This window comes from Protobothrops mucrosquamatus, unplaced genomic scaffold (genome assembly GCF_001527695.2).
Source record: "Protobothrops mucrosquamatus isolate PMUCROS unplaced genomic scaffold, P.Mucros_1.0 scaffold2168, whole genome shotgun sequence".
NCBI lineage: Eukaryota > Metazoa > Chordata > Lepidosauria > Squamata > Viperidae > Protobothrops > Protobothrops mucrosquamatus.
Window position 1 is genome coordinate 57354 of NW_015388262.1, and position 18097 is coordinate 75450.

The window sequence follows — 18097 nt, forward strand, 5'->3', positions numbered from 1 at the left end:
CACCCAAGTTGCGAGCCCTCTCTGAGGGGGCCAAAGTTTCGCCCCCTATAGACAGCGATGGAATCAGCTGGCTATGCCGGGGCGCCGGCAACCACAGCCACTCGGTCTTGGAAGGGTTGAGTCTGAGTCTGTTCCTCCCCATCCAGACCCGTACGGCCTCCAGGCAACGGGTCATCACGTCAAGGGCATCGTTGGGGTGTAAGATATTTAAGTTAGATATTTAAGTTAGATATTTAAGTTAGATATTTAAGATATTTAAGTAAGATATTTAAGTTAGATGCTATAATTATGTTTAAATAGGACATTTAAATAGGACAGTACTAGACATATGAAAGTTTTTTTAAAAAAATAAATACCTGCTGTTTAGGATTTTTAAATGTAAAGTACAGGTAGTCCTCAACTTACAACAGTTCATTTAGTAACTGTTCAAAGTTACAGCGCCACCGAAAAAAGTGACTTATGACCGTTTTTCACACCTACGACCATTGCAGCATCCCCATGGTCATCTGAGCAAAATTCAGATGCTTGGCAATTGACTCATACTTATCACGGTTGCAGTGTCCTGGGGTCACACGATCTCCTTTTGCGGCCTTCTGACAAGCGAAGTCAGTGGGGAATCCAGATTCACTTAACAACCAGGTTACTAACTTAAGAACTGCAGTGATTCACTTAAAAAGTCTGGCAAGAAAAGTCGTAAAATGGGGCAAAACTCACTTAACAAATTTTGTTAACATAAATTTTGGGTTCAGTTGCGGTCTTGAGGATAACCTGTAATGTGAATAATAAATGGGGAGAACCATTACTGGGGTAGCAGGAAGCATCTCAGTTTAGCCCTTCTATTTTCTCTTTTTACCTTCTTTGGCTTTGAGGAAAAGCCTTTTCTGAAACTGGTACTTTGGGATATTTAACTTAAGATCCAGAAAGTAATCTTAAAAACAATCACTGAATCAATCAAAAACTGATTCAAAATTCAATCAAAAACAATCAAACTGAAATTATTTAATAAATAAATCTATACAGTCCCTTTTGAGCTGAGTTAATTATTTGGTTTATCTTAAACAAATAATTATTCTAAACTAAGTTAAAATTAATTTTAACTAAGTTAAAGAACAGAATAATTTATGCAGAGAAGTGTTTGAATAGATGTATAGGAAATATTGCTACCAATTATTTTTATTTTCTAAATGAAAGTAAAGGGCTCATATGGAGCCAAGTCATTCTTACAAATAAAATCATGCTATAGGCCAGGACTTTATTTTTAAGCATGCCTACTTCCCATATTTTAAATTAAAAGAATAAAAAAAAGTCAGAACATTAAAAAAGGTAATTTGTAGTCAATCATGAAGATTAATATGTTCCCTGAATGCTAACATACACCTAAGAAAAGGTGTCATTCCTTTAAGAGCCTAGAATGAATGTTTCCTTTAAGAAAGCAACTTTTTTTTAATAGGATGGAAAAACCTGAAAAAAAACCCCAGGTTTTTTTCAATGAATAGGAGAAAAATGCTGTACTCGTGGGGTATGAAGTAATTCCTCTAAAACAAACAGTTTTTAACTTTGCATCTTGTGTTCCTATTTATTATAGAAAGTATTATATGGAATAATAGCATATTTTTTCACTAGGTTTGCACGCTTAGATTTGTTTTAAAAATGTTACCTATTTTAAGATCAGATACTGTATGAGGTAAATAGTTGAGAATTAATATTATCCAGCAATCCTGAATCGATTTGTTTTGAATCTGAACATATTGATCCAAGCTGGACAAGGACTTAAACTTCTGCTGAAAGTGTTCATAAAATTTTGACTCGTGTAACAGAGAGAAAGAGTGTTTATCAAAATGATTTAATTTCTGCCGTGATTATACATGAATAATAGGTTTCACTTGTATTTTGCTTTTTCAATATATTGCAGTATCCTATGATTGGATCAGGGAGGAGCCCAATGACAGTAACTGAACAATAGATTCTATGGAATATTCAGTAAAATGATCTGAATCATGTACAGTTGTTTAAGCTTTTCTAAAAACAGCCCATCATGTGTTGTATTAGTTTATCAGAATTAAGGAAAATAAAAATAATAGAAAACTAGGAGGAGGAAAAGGGGAAGAAGGCATTGATGCTGTACACGTGCCCATAAGGGAGGAGTATAACTGAACACCTTCTCTTATTTCAGTATTCTGCAGCAGCCATTGGTGTTATTGTATTTTAAGAAACAGAGATCACTGGCTTATGAAATAGAAATGGGAAAACATTTTAAAACATACACAATAAGAATAGAATATTTTAATCAAAACAAATGTGTACTATAATATTTCTGCCCTACGATTTTAATCGTTTCACTCCATAGAAAAATATTCTAAATATTCTGCAATTTAATTAATATTCATCTGCTGTAAATATGAGAAACTGATTCAATATTCAGTAGGCTAAGGGCACTACTGAGTTAAATTGCTTTTTTATTTCTTTCATCTGTTCCAACTTTGCATATATTTATTTAAGTTTGGTTTTCTCCCCGACAGGACTGCCTCATATTTTTTCCCAACTCTGCATAACAGTCATCTGAGGTTATGAAGTCAGTCCTAGATGGCCTTGCAGATACAACCTTCAGAACAATTACAACAGACCTTCTTTATATGGGTTCTAACGACATCCAGTACGAAGACTTTAAAAGTGACATGGCCTCCAAATTAGGATACTACCCAGAGAAATTTCCTCTGTCTTCTTTCCGAGATGATTTCCATCCCAAAATGACTGCAGGAGAAGATGCCTCTTTAGGTGCACACCCATCGGATCAAATCAATATTACAGATTTTTACAACAAAACCTTTTCTTCCTTTAAGGAGAATGAGGAGAATATACAGTGTGGTGATAACTTTATGGACATGGAGTGCTTCATGATTCTGAATCCTAGTCAGCAGCTAGCCATTGCAGTCCTGTCCCTCACGCTGGGCACCTTTACTGTTCTGGAAAATCTTCTGGTCTTGGTTGTCATCCTGCAATCTCGAAGCCTTCGCTGCAGGCCTTCCTATCATTTCATTAGCAGCCTGGCAGTAGCTGATCTCCTCGGCAGTGTAATCTTTGTCTACAGTTTTGTTGATTTCCATGTTTTCCATCGGAAAGACACCCCTAATGTGTTCCTTTTCAAGTTGGGTGGCGTTACAGCCTCATTCACTGCTTCAGTTGGAAGTCTTTTCCTCACAGCAATAGACAGATACATATCTATACACAGGCCCCTCTCCTACAAAAGGATTGTTACCAGGTCAAAGGCTGTTGTAGCATTCTGTGTGATGTGGACAATAGCTATTGTAATAGCTGTTCTCCCTTTGCTTGGTTGGAACTGCAAAAGGCTCAATTCTGTTTGCTCAGATATATTTCCCCTGATTGATGAAAATTACCTGTTGTTCTGGATTGGGGTCACCACCGTACTCTTGCTTTTTATTGTTTATGCCTATATGTATATACTCTGGAAAGCTCATAGCCATGCTATTAGGATGCTCCAGCGTGGAACTCAAAAGAGCATAATAATTCATACTTCAGGAGACGGTAAAGTGCAGCACATCACTAGGCCAGAACAAACACGTATGGACATTAGGCTAGCCAAAACTTTAGTCCTCATTCTTGTGGTTCTGATCATCTGCTGGGGTCCCCTGCTTGCTATTATGTTGTATGACGTCTTTGGGAAAATGAACAAGCTTGTCAAAACTATCTTTGCCTTCTGTAGTATGCTGTGTCTGCTGAATTCTACGGTGAATCCAATTATCTATGCTCTGAGGAGCAAGGACCTGAGACACGCTTTCAGAAGCATGTTTCCACCTTGCGAAGGGACCGCACAGCCTCTTGATAATAGTTTGGAGTCTGACTGCCAGCACAGACACGCTAACAATCCCGGCAATGTCCATAAGGCTGCTGAAAGGTGCATTAAAAATACAGTTAAGATTGCTAAAGTGACTATGTCAGTCTCTTCAGATACTACTGCAGAGGCATTGTAAAACAGAGACAATGTTTGGGAGAAGCAAGTGAGAGAAAGCGGGAGAAAAATCATGATTTCAAAAGTGTATTTTCCTCAAATGTACCGTTTTAAATTTTGCTCTTTTTAAATGATTTTTTTTTTTTAAATTAAGTAGTAATTCTTAATTACTTCCCCAGGTTCTATAAACAAGGACTCGGATTTTGTTTGTAGAAATAGATTTCTCAATTGGCAAAATGTAAACTGATTAGTAATTGCTTAACCCTATTATTATGTACAAAAACATCTCGTTAATCAACGAGAGAGATCTATATACTAAGGGGAAACATATTAGATGCACAATATAATCAGATCCAATGCTAATTTTATAATTGCATTTACTTTTGGTGTGAAGTATATTAATGGTAAGTAAGTTTTCATACCATCCTCTCCTCCAAATGCAGCAGTACTGGACTGTAAACATTTTGTATTACGTCTTGTTGAAATGTACAATGTTTACTGTATGTTACTGATACTTGTTTACCTGAAGTGATTAAGTAGATTTATGTAGATGTAATGTAAAGTATGTGATGATGTAATCCTTTCACCCTATCATGAAAATACTTCCTGTACTTTGAAGAGTGTCTGTGAGGTATACTGAAAATTTTATGTTCTTAGTGTTTTTAGTGAACTTAAAGGGAAAGGCTTTACACTGGTTCTCTTCACATTTGGAAATCCCTATGAAGCCTGAAATTGGGAATAGCAAGAACGACAAACTATAACAACTTTTTTCTTTGCAGAAGAAAATTATATTGCTCAAACTGCAAAAAGCAGTTTTTAACAGTTCATTGGCTTTTTGTTGGTAATGGTTTAGAATGTAAGAGGCAAGATATCAGGCTTTGGCTTATTTAACTGGAAATGATTTGGTCTGGCCAGTTGCTAGCAAAGAATCTCCAAAGACAACATGTGACCAGTGTACAAAGTTATCACTGTGATATATACTTGAAATGTGTTGCATTCCTAAATTCCTGGTTTCAATGCATTTTGAAAGCTGAGATGCCAAACTCTAATTTTGGTCACAAATGGATAAAATGTTGCTATCATACTTCTTAAAATATGTGCATATGTAATTACTATCTATGTATTTGTGTGAATTGTATGTCAATTCTAAATAATTGTAGGTTACATTAATATTGTTAAGATAAGAAATTGTGACCAAATGTTTTCTTACATTTGTTGTTGCATTCTTTACACACGAATTCTGTTTTTAAAAGTGAGTTCTTCCAGCCAAATCCATAACAAAATTTCAGCATTGTATTGGAAAAAAAACCCAATCTGATACCTAAAGAAAAATAATACTTTGGTATTAACAAGATAGCCTTGCTGAGAAGACAAAAGTGCTATTACATTTTAAGGCTGATTGGCTTCTTATTGAGTCAGAATAACTATAAAAATGATTGAAAAAACAGACTATCACTATGAACAAATATAGAACGCCTAAAATAAACATTTGCAAGTGTCAGAATTAAGCCACAACAGCAGCAAAATACAGGAGAATCCTGCTTGAAAACCTCCAAATCTTCATAATCTCTGCCAGAATTAAAAATGCAGAGGTAGAAATTTAAATGCCAAACCTTAAAAAACAAAACGAAACATGCAAGCCTTAAATTCCTGATCACAACAAAGTATTCTCCAGATCACCATGATCTAACCAAGATGATTTATGCATGGAAGCAGATCTTCATTCTGTGACCCCTCTTATTGACCAGGTTACATATACAGTACATAGAAAGATGCTACATGGACAGTTTCCCTTTCTGGAGACTTTATTGGTGGTTTGGAACCTATCCATAGCATCAGGAATCTAGAGGCTGGGTTTACATGGCGGGACCTTAAACCCAGTGTTATGCGCTGTCAACTTAGTAGGTGTATAAATCCAGATCCTTATATGCAATAAGGCTTACAACTACCATATGAAAAGATGAATGGTCAACAGTAGATAAACTGAAACCTAAAATACTAGAAATCAGAATAAATGAATTTAATTTCATTGATAAGCAAAATAAAGTGCTAAGGGCAAAAGTAGTGCTTAACCAGTGATACCCAGGTTCCAGAATGCCAATGCAGTAGGATCTTTTTTTTTATGCTGTTTGCATGGAAGATTTTTATTCAAGGAATGGGTTCAATTTCATCTCCATCTATAGTCCTGACATGGTTGGCATTTCTCCTTGATCTTCTTCCATTCTCTTCTTTTTCCTCCCCTTCCTTCCATCCATCTATCCATCTCCAATAAAATCCTTGATGTGGCTGTTGTTGTAATAGATGAAATCCTTCGGAAGTTGACCCAGAAGAGCGTGGGTCCTTTTCTCATGAGAAGGAAAACACCAGCCTACTCTATTCATGTTCATTGTCAGGAATTTCTGCTTTTAAAGAGCAAGATCAGAAATGTCTTCTCCCCCCATTTGAAAATTATAGTCACACGTAGGCTGGATACATACTTTATGCTAAGAAGAAGCCATAATGTGGCTTGCTTTATTATAGCAGAAGTCTTCAAACTCGGCCCTTTTATGACTCATGGACTTCAACTTCCAGAAATCCATAGCCAGCATGCCTAGCTGAGGAATTCTGGGAGTTGAAGTCTATGAGTCATAAAAGGGCCGAGTTTGAAGACCCCTGTATTATAGTATATGAACCCAACAATTCTGGTTTGTGAATCAGGATTCATGGCTTTGCATGCTATGTGAATCCAGCAAATTGTGTTTTATTTCAGTAAATTATGATTAAACAAATCGTGGTTTGGTCTGAAGATGAACCTAGTTACAAACGGATTTTTGATAGCTTTGAGTAGTAAGGCTTCTGTTTTATTTAAGAAAAGATACAGAAAATGGAAGAAGCATACATTATCCTTGATGTTTCCTTGGGCTGCCCCTGTTTTCATGACAAAGGGGAGCTAGCTAATGACAGAAACTATGATTACATTGATAGTGCCTTATTTTTTTTAATCACACTAGTTATTTGCCAGAATGAAAGGTTCATGAAAATTAACATTAAAATAGCTTTGTTACCTCCACATAGTAATTAATGTAGGTAGTAGCAACATATAAACTAGTTACAATGACAAGAATTCATAGAGTTGTAATCCAATATACCCTGAGGGAAGAGATAAGAAGAAAGCTAATATATTGCATTCACAATATTAGTAAATTGTACCTGAATAGAGAAGAGTCCAAGACTGGTTATCTAAAGATGAGTTAATTCAATCTTGTTAATTAGCTGGGACACTATAAGGTAAATAAGAATTCCATTCTGATGATCAACCAGCAAAATAGTTCCACACAGGAAAGGTATCTCCAAACAGTATAATTTCAGCTAATTGGTAAATATCAAATTACTGTTAGGCTGAGGATAAAACAAAATGTTACTGTTTGAATTTGAGAGATGCAGCAGGAACTAAGCTGATGATTGGCAATACATGCATGGAATTTAGCACAAAATAAATATGTCCCATATCTTCACATTTTGGGAAGAAGCAAAAAGGTGGCAGCTTTCATATTATACCCTATAGTCAGAGCCGTCCATAAAGGAAACAGCAAGTATTGCAGGTGAATTTCTTCCAAATATCTACTGGAAATTCTTCCAGACACACACAGAGAGAGAGAGAGAGAGAGAGAGTCTGGTAATAGCTCTTTGTTAAGGCAATGCTCATTGTTCAAGAATTTAAGTTCCCATGATAGACCATTAGTATGAGTCTGAACATACACTAAATGGAGTGAGGGGGAACAAATTTTGTTACCTGTATGTGCTGCAGCCATTGCTGACTGGGTAGAAACTGATGTAATTTGAAGAAAACTGAAGGACAGTTTTCAATCTGAACATTTAGGAGCAAAAAATACCCAAAGTATAAACTATAATTATCATTTTTAAACTTAATTCTTGTGGCTTTAATGCACAGTTGTGTGAATTTCTGTTTTATGTATTCAAGTTGCTATCTTTTGTGATTAAAATAAACTTTGGGACAATGGGGCTGTCATGGCACTTACTATGGTGCTTATTGATCAAGAAACAACTTCCTGTGAAATACTATGTCCTCATCAATATATTCCATTTAAGTAAATAAGTATTTTTTTTACCTTTAAAAAGCTCTTTTTAAACTATGTACATTATAATAGCACCATTTTGCAGCTGAGCTGGCTATGAAGTCCCTACAAAACAAATGCTAAATGTTAACTATTGCTTTACTTAGATTAGCTGCTTTTAAGCCATGCTTTGGGGCAGCTATTCTCAAAACGCTTGGGAAGGAAGCTTCCTTCTGTATGGGGAGCTTTGGGCTCTTCTGATTCTTCTCCAATCAGCACAGCTGCTAGTCATTCTGAGGAATGCTACATTTTACACGACTCTAAATTAGGGATTTAAACATTAGTGGGGTCAAGTGTCCTCGTTTTTCTTCATTTCTTTCTCTTTCTTTCTGATTTGGGATGAGGAAAAATGCAAATATTATCCATTTGCCCCAGACCAGAGCTTCATATGCTTCAGTATGGGCATTTACAGAGCTTTGCAAATAAGGTCCTTGATTCCAAGACTGGATATTGTTCTTCATGTGTATTTGTTATTTGTATATGTCCTGAAAAACCCTATTGAGGAATCTACATACAGTGGGATGTGCGTATGTATGCGTACGCATGCACGCAAGACAATTTTCACACCTAAGGCAATATACTGTGAAGAGGTGCATTGGTTGAATTTTATACATTTCTTATCTACCTTTCAAGGTTCTGCTCTGTCCTGCAGATTCTGTGGCGCAAGGGCCATTAGTCCTTATTCGTGTGCAGGGACCACAAGAGTCCTAGAAAGCAGTAATGGAGAGTTCCACTCTCTTCTTCAAACGTACCTGAAGGAGGCAGGTGAGACTCAGGGCAGCTGAACAGAGCTGCACTTCTGGGCATGTAGTTTGGGTAGCATTAGGCAACGAACGGCCAACTGTTCTCAGTATGGCAACGGACCGATCACGTTGTTGATCATTCAGCCACCTGGTGCTAGGCAAGCCGTTACTGTGTCGTTCCTCATGGGGTGCCTCAAATGGCGTGCCCCTTCCAATCCATCTTAGTCACTAATTGCTTTCTATGCATTTCACCAGACATCCCTGCCTAAATGGAGTATTTCCATTCCCAGAGGCACCATATGTCACCTCGATAGAGGCTGGAAAACGGGGGTTGCAGTTTTCTTTGATAACCTGCTTGTGATCCTCCAAGATAAGCCATTTAGCCAGCCGTTTTCAGGAAAACAAAACATTAGACCAGATAGGCTCTAGTCTAATCCACCCGATCAATTCTCCTGCTTTAATGCAGCTTGGGGAAGTGGATGCCTTGTTTTAAGAAGGTCTGCCAGGAGAAGGACCCTTCCTTTGGAAAATGTTCTCCCCAAATGCTCACATTCCCTGTTAATGGCCTAGCAGCTTAACCTTCATTTCTTCATAGTTGCCCACCCGCTCTCACAAAACAAGTGGTCTCATGACTAAAAACTTATGTGTATTAACTTTAAATGTTGTGTATACCTGTACCAGAAACCATCAGTGTTATTATGTAGAAATTAGATTGTCCATCATCTTAATGTACATATTTCTTATTCGATGCTGTGCAATCACTCTGAATTTCTTTTTTTCTTGCACTGATGAAAATGCCTCTTGTATAATAAATAAACTTCTTCCTGTGGTGAATGTATGTAAATAAAATTAAATAAAAACATTTAAAATGTCAGTTATACAAGCAGTGGCCTGAAAAAGGGATAACTGTCACAGCTGAATGGAGTAATCAAATTGCTATGACATCTGAAAAGTTCCAGGGATGCAATGTCAGAGAAAGTTTTTCCTTGTAATAGCTAAGTTGGTTTTCTGTAGCCTTTTATTTTCATTGTTTCCAAGTGAAAAGCCTAAAACTCACAATGTCTGTAAATCTAACATTATAACCCTCTCCTTAAAGTACACTGTGTTGTTAGATGTTTGTTTGAGCTAGTAGCACCCCTTGCAACTGCTGCGATACGTTTCTGTTGGCGATTTGTATATTACTTTGTACATGGGTACTGGTAAGATTGTCATGAAAAGTAGCTTCTGCCATTAAACTACCTATAGCGGAATAGTATATAATGTTACAAATGTGTTACTACCATGCCATATTTTATTTCTCCAATGAAATTAAACTTATTTATTTGAAATCAACTATCCTGTTTATTTGAATGTGAAATGATTTTGAGTATATTTTCTGGCTTTGTGCTGAGTTAGCAATGAGGAAATTTCAAGATTTTGAAAGATTTTTTTTTAAATATAATAGTTACCCCTTCTTCCTCTTTGGCACACAGGTAGCTCAGCAACCAAAGTTATGATGGGACGTAGGTTTGTTCCTCATAGTTGTGGCTCTTACAACATCCCCATAATCATAAGCTTGCAATTTGGTGGCCAGCAACCAGCTCACAGTTACAACTCTGCAGCTTCCTGTGTCATGTTATCACCATTTGTGACTTTCATTGCTAGCTTCCGACAAGTAAAATCAGTGGGGAAGTTGGCAGGAGGTTGCAAATAGATTACATGACTATGAAATTCTGCCACCACACAGGATTTGCCTAACAACTGCATTGTTGCAACTGCCATTGTAAGTTGGTGTAGTCATGTGAAATTATGCTTTATGACCATATCACTTAGCACAACATCCTCAAGGTTGGAGATTGTCCAAACTGCAAGTATAACTAGATCTCTAGGTCATCTTTTCCTGATTGTATACTAAAGGCTCATATTTATTCTAAGTGTCCAAAGTTCCTAATTGAAAGTCCAGCTGTCTATTGTCCATTCATTTGGTCTAAATCATGCTCATCATATTCCCCATTCAGAGCAAAACCCAACTAATTATTTTGTTTTCTGCAATGTAATTATTGCTTATCCGAATTCCCAATCCAGTTACTAACCGACTTGAAATTGCTTTCATGTTTGTGCAATTGCTTAATTATGTAACATTTTAGACAATATGTTTCTGTTTTGCATTTCTGCAGATACAAAGTAACTGTTGGGAAATACATTGCTTCTACAGATCCAAGAATTTACCCATGGACATTAGATATATTTATATGAATACATGAAAAGACTCTCCATTTTGGTCATTGTCCTGATGATTTATTAATCTGAGTAGGACTTGCTTCTGGAAAGTGGAAAGAACATAGGTAAGGTCATTCCAGCACAAGATACATGACTTCCCCTCTGTCCCTCAGAGCAATATCTCATTAGAAGAAAGCAACATGTACCAAAATAAAACAAATGTCTTTTTTTTTTTGACACCAGAATGTTATAGCATTCTGAAGTCTGCTAATCTGCCTTGAACCTCCCACCATCCAACTTCATTGGCGGATCCTAAGTTTGACTATAATGAGAAAAGAACAAAAACCTATTCCTACTCATTTTCCTTGTACTATGCCTAATTTTATACCCATATATCTATTCTTACTTGCTTTTTATCTCTGTTTTAAAAAGCCCAAAATCATAATAGAATCACTCCAGCTTCTTCTTTTTTTGTAATATTTTATTAATTTTCTAATTTTACATTTAAGTATTTAAAAAGCAACGTGGTGGCTGGGTTAATCGATAATTCAATAGCATACAAAAATCTTTACTACAAATCTCAAGCAACCACATCAAATATCTCCTCTCTTTTTCCCTTAATATCTACTGTCTCATATTTGAACAGTTCTTATTATATCTATTAAGTAAAAATAGCATGATTACATTTATCAATAAATTTTAGCTTATACATATCCTAGTTGCTTTTACATTCAATCTTTGTAGACAATCAATGTCCTGTTATTAGTTTTTCCCAATTTTTAGTTTCCCATCAATATTTAAATTTAACATTTGATATTTATCATTTCCAAATTTTGGGTAACCAAAGTTTCCTTTATCTCAATTCATAACAAAGTCTAATATTCAAGATACACATCTTATCTATTTGAGTATATTTTATTTCCCACCATCTTGCATCATCTAGTTAATAATACACTATAACATCCTTATTTGCAATTAATTTCCAAATGTCTTAAATTTAATGACCAAAATTTCCCTTATTTCAACATCAAATATTTCCTCTCTTTTTCCCTTAATATCTACTGTCTCACATTTAAGCTAATACAGTTCTTGTTATATCAACTAAATAAAAACATGCTTATTACATTTATCAATAAATTTTTAGCTTATACATATCTTAATTACTTTTACATTCAATCTTTATAGACAATCAATATCCTATTTATTTTCCCCCAATTTTTAATTTCCCACCAATATTCAAATTTAACTTTTAATATTTATACTTCCAAGTTTTAAGTGACCAAGGTTTTCTTTATCTCAATTCATAACAAAATCTAGTATTCAAAATACACATCTTGTCTATTTGAATATATTCTATTTTAATTAGTAATATAAAATCCTCTCTAATAAGTCAAAACCCCAATTTTCTTCAGCCTTATTCTAGCTTTCTTCCTTTGCCAGCTCGCCTTCCATGTCAGTGCTTTTAAGTCATCAAATAGATCTCCCTCTTTTATTATATATATTATTTAAAATAAGAGAGACTATCCAGTCACCATTTTTTGGAAGAGCTAACGAATCGTCTCTCTATTATTCCAAATCCCCATAGTTGTCCTGATATGTTTGTCTTCCATTCGGTCTGTTCTTCTTCTTGCTCCTCAAATTTCTTCTGGTTTATATAGAAAGTCTTTTCCATTTTCAGTGTTGTCAGTCCCTATTCTGGATTTTTCATTGACTGTATTTGTTGGTCAATTGAATCCTCTATCATAGTATTTAATTGTTCCACTTCTTTTGTTATCTTCTGCGTAGTTGATTCTTTAATTGTAGTTAAAATTTGGGTTTGTATATCTAGGCTGACATCTTGTTCTTTTCTGTAGCATTTCATCACAAGCTGAAATAATGGTTTCATGTATTGCTTTCAACATAAAAAGAATCTGTTCCTGGTCTTCATCCATATTCTCTTGATGTTGTGTTAAGTTGAGGGCTTTAAAGTCAGAGAATGAAAATAATTTTATAACTGGGTATAGGACACAGCTGAGCTTCTCAGGAACAGATTTGTCAAGGTTGAAAAAGTCTTATCTGTAATCTGGGCTTCAAGCCAAGTCTCCTTTAGACAATAACAAATTGTAATATCAAACCTAGCCACAAGATGTCACCAATGCCGTTTAAGGTTTTTTAAGTCCAAAATTTTTATAATCTTTTTTCCAATTTTATCTCTTTTTTGTAAATAAAAAACCAAAGTCTTCAGTAAAGATAAGAAATCTTTTGGTCTCCAAATTTTAGAAGCATATAAATCCAGTTAGATTAAGGTTATTCTTTCAGTGTTTTAACTCCCCTGGTTAGTCAGTCGCTGCTATTCTTAGAGGGTGGGATAGAAGTTCCCTTCCCTCTCACAGGAGGAAAGCTTTCACAGGTAAAGAAAATACTTGGGATTAAAGAGAGGTTCAGATCTCACACAGTCTCATCCGCGCTACTTTAGAAGTGCCTGGTGATAAGTTTGACTTTGGCTGTTTGCAGCCTAGTGACGAGCCATATTTCTATGGCCGGTCTTTCGTCCGCCGGTTTGGAGGGCTGCCCCAGATCGAGCGGAAGGGCTACAGCCCTCCTGCGATCAAGAGGGGATCACCTCCTTGGTGGTCGCTCCTACAGTGCGACTTTTGACCCTTTCCAGGGTCCCCCAGTGGAGCAAAACCGAACACGGAAGACGGAGCTCACCTTCCAGCGGCCGTGGCAGCTGCGATGGCAAACTGGAAGTCAGAATCACTCCAGCTTCTTGATGATTTTGGCTATTCCTTTCTATATGTTTTCCAATTTTACAGTCATCTTCTTTAGCTTATTGTAACTAGAACAATATTCAAATGTAACCATACCATTGATTTTTCTAAAAGCTGAATAATATTGGCTGTTTTGTTTCCAGGTTTTTTTTTCCTAACCATGCCCAGCATGAAATTTGCTTTTTTTACAAGAAGCCTCAACAGAACTGAAAGAAACTGAAAAATTAATTCAACTTTTTTGTATTTACCTGCTCAGATTCCATCAAAGTATCTGTAACTATATTTTGACCAAATGTGTACTATACTTAATCTTATTCACCATTCACTGGCTTTTCTTCATTTTACTCAAAATCTTTTAGAACTCAAAATTACTAATTATAGAATAATAATTTATGCACAAGGTAAAATCAACAGTCCCAATCCAAATCCTTTCTCTAGCTCTTTTTTATTTCCTTGCAATAGGCAATCATTTATTCATTTCTTTCCATTTTTTAATCTGTTACCTGCAAAGAGCATCTTCAATTATCCTATAATTAATATGTTTACTGAAGAATTTTGGTGATTGTCAAAGATCTTTTTCTAGCCATATGTTTTCTGAATTCTACCCAAATTGGTATTGAAAAATGGTGTTATATTGGCCACTTGTCTGCTTTCTGGTATAGAGGCTGACCTAATATTTTGAGTTGAAGATCAGTTATTTCATATTCATATTATTTAAAAACTAGTGGATGGATCTGTGTTGATTTGTTCTCCTAAATTAGCTTGAATATCAACTTATCCAAGGTTTTCTGAAAACATTAGTGTAAACAGTCTTTTGAGGGAGTCTTCCCATGGCAAAATATGTTTTTATAATGTGTTTTCTAAAAGCAGCTATTATTGGGGCTATGTTGTAAGCATGTCATAAGCAAGACTATTGAGTATGTTAAGATGATGTTCATTATAAATATTGGACTGACAGAGTATCTCCTTTTAATAATCTTAAAAGATCTCATTGTTGGACTGCTACATATTAAAAGGAAAAGGGAAAGAAAAGATCTGGAAAAAGATAGTTTCTCTTCTATGTCCTTTTGTTATTTTCTTAATAGATAGCATTCCTACCATTTTTCCTCATCTATTCCGATGAGATGAAGAGGAAGTCCATATAGCTCTCTGATATGTTTTTTTTAAATATTTTTTATTAAATTTTTAATGCAGAATAAAAACTAAACAAGAACTAATCATTCAGAAAGAAGAAAAGTGAAAGGAGAAAAGAGCAAAGGCAAAGGTGCAAAATAAAAGAAAAAAGAGTAACAGAGAAGTGACTTCTGTTCTTTTTTTAGAGTAATTATAATTATAAATATAAAATAACCTCTTACTCTTAGGTTACAGCTTTGTTTACATTTTCTCTATAATATATTATTTTTGTCTAATCCTCAGAACCATATATCATAATATCATTTTTCTGTTTCCTGGAAAAAAAATCAATAAGGGGTTTCCAATCATCTTTAAATTTAGACAATGTCCTATCCTATCTCTAATTAAAGTTGTCAATTTGACCATCTCAGCAAGTTCCATAATCTTCACAATCCATGCCTCTAATATGGGTAAAGTCAAATCTTTCCACCAATGTGCATATAATAATCTTGCTGCATACATATTAAGAATGTTATTTTATAAATACCCTAACCCTAACCTTAATCCTAACCCTAACCTTATAAAAATTAATTAATTAATTAATTAATTAATAATGGAAAAACTGCTACCAATCAAGATAGGCTAAATTGAACCTGATAGCCTGATTCAGTGTATGTCAGCCTTATATGTCTCAGATTAGATACAACATGGAAGATATGTAGATAATCTGGCATTTATAAATGAAAAACAAAATGTGGCCTAAAGCAGAAGAGTGAAATCATGCACTCTCTCTTCTCATAACATTTTGCTTTGCAGAATTGTTCCCTCAAAAAAGCATTACACTATGCTGCTTTTCAGCCTACAGGATGGGGGCGGGGGGGGGGAGAACCCCATCTCCCTTTTTCTCAAGGGGAGAAAGTTTAAGCAGGCCAACTTTTTGCCCTCTAAGTCAGAAAGTGACAATCTAATTTAGCCTTCAAGCTTCAATTCTTGCTCTCCATATTACACCTCCTGAATCACAGGAAAATGTTTAATCAGAAAAGGTCATCATGTAATTTGCTGGGTGATAATCTCATGAACTGCATCTGTGCACAGATCTGATCTTAAGGCATTGAAACTGGGTCTGGCATTGGTCTGAATTAATGTAGTTTTCTAAAAAAAAAATACTACATTAGTTTTAAAGCAAAGTTTTAGTCATATGAGGAAAGTTACTTAACCAAGTTGCAGCATCAAGTCTTACAAGTCTGTCTGTTGCACGTTACTGTCTACATCCTTTACAGTGTTTATTTTTCTAATACGTTCTTCTATCTGTCGGTTTCTTAAAGAGACTGTATACGTGAATGTGTATTAAGACATGACCCTCACGAAACATCGAGTATATGTCCGTTTATATGTTTGCGAAAACCCTTTTCTAATAAAAATTTAATTTTTATGTCGGGGGGGTTTTCTAGTATAGTGGATGCAAACATAGCTGTATTGCAGATGATTTCTAGGATACCATTCTACCATAGACTAGGATGTGATAAGATATCCAGAACTGATACCACGTGGGTCATAGGAAAGTGGTAGAACATGTGCTTGGCATGGAGAAGATCCCAAATTTAATAATTGGTATCTTCAATGCACCTGGTCACAAGAGATGAGAAGCTTGAAGCAGAGATGGGCAATCCTTCTAGCTAAGACTCCAGAAAGTTACAAGTAGACTACACAATACAGTATGATAATAGAAGGGCAACTGATCTGGTAAAAGTTGCTTCCTATGTACATACTGCTCTCTGTACATTAAAAGTAGAAGGCAGAGCAAATGAACTTAATACCAAATTCTGAAAACCCAATACCTCATTATAAGAAAATAAAATAAAACATAATGCCTAAAGAGACAATGAGTGAAGCTAACAAAGACATCTTGTATTCTTATGCATGTTAGATCAATAAATAAAGTTAAAACTGGGACCATGGAAACAAGGGTTTATCTTTTCAGTTAACAAGAAAGCAAGACAGGTGTTAATGAATCTGTACTATCCCCGAAATTGTGCTTCTTCTAAATCCATAAAACAAGTATACTTGCAAATGAAATGCTGAGAGAAAAATAAACACCCTCTCAAATGTGAAACTATCAGCAGTGATTAAAACAAATCCTGTGTAACCATGTTTAGTCATCTATTCTACAGCACAGTAATTTTCACATTAAACTCAATTAATTTCTGAAAATCTAAAGGTAGAGATAGTTTTTTGCTGTCTGCCTAAATCTAAGGGCCATATTCTCTCCAATGTGATAAATTTAACTGCAGGTTGATTACTTATAAGGTATGAAGATGTATAAATAAGTGTTTGTTTGTTTATTTTTTACTTTATCAGCTTTATATCCTGCCTTTTCTTCAGGAACTCAAGGCATTCTTTTAATTCCTGACAATAAAAAAGACCCTTGGAGATAGGTTGGGTTAAGAAAGAATGAGAGACTGGCTCAAAGCACCTAATCAGCTTCCATGTTGACGGCAAACTTGCACTTGGGTTTTTCCCATGTCAGTCCAAACCATTGAGCCATATTGTGTTTATGTGGTATGAACTCTCTCCCCACCTACTTTCTCTCTCTTTCCATCAATTTGGTTACTGTATAAGGAGTAATCCCATTTGAATCAGGGAATATCTTGTAGGGAGATAAAGCACCAGATTTATGGAAGAGACTGCTGAATTTTTGTCCAGATTTATGGAAAGAGACTGCTGAATTTTTGTCCATTGCAACCTTTAAATTATAGCTCACTTCATTGCTTTCGAATACGACAAATGCATGTTTAAAGTACAAGCCTGCCAATGTCATGCCTTGGGAAGCCATCAGGCTTATTACTATGGAGAAGATGCTACTTTACCATGAGGGTCACAGCAATAAAATTTGCTTCTTATTTATTGATCATTTGGGCTCAGTTTGCTTACATCATTTTCATTATTGATCTGATTTCCTCAAACCTGTCATTTCTCCAAGGTACAGCCTTTCCTTCTTAGTGCTGAGCTGCATTATTAATACTGCCATTGAGTGGAAGGTATTTGAATGGAAGGCCTTTTAAACATATAGAGATTTTAACATCAGTCAAGGGATCCTAATATGCCACACAGCCATCATTTCTGGAAAAAACCTGATGCAACCATTTTAGGAAGTCAAGGGTCCTAAGGAGGTGTCTCCTCCAGCATGGTATATCTCTGATTTGTTGGACA

The 18097-nt window shown here is 35.5% G+C and overlaps 1 protein-coding gene across 2 annotated transcripts; it reads left to right on the plus strand.

Annotated features, from left to right (window-relative positions):
- The first annotated feature begins 2567 nt into the window (after positions 1-2567).
- CNR1 (cannabinoid receptor 1) lies at positions 2568-3989 on the plus strand. Of its 2 annotated transcripts, XM_015824226.1 has the most exons (2): positions 2568-2637; positions 2731-3989. In XM_015824226.1, the coding sequence occupies exons 1-2, from the start codon at positions 2568-2570 to the stop codon at positions 3987-3989; spliced, it is 1329 nt and encodes a 442-aa protein (XP_015679712.1). The 2 variants fall into 2 exon arrangements, with proteins under 2 accessions (XP_015679712.1, XP_015679711.1); XM_015824225.1 differs by having other exon boundaries at positions 2568-3989.
- Positions 3990-18097: the final 14108 nt, after the last annotated feature.

Bases quoted from the DNA above. Each gene is read 5' to 3' on its own strand.
- CNR1 (XM_015824225.1), top strand. From the start codon at position 2,568: ATGAAGTCAGTCCTAGATGGCCTTGCAGATACAACCTTCAGAACAATT.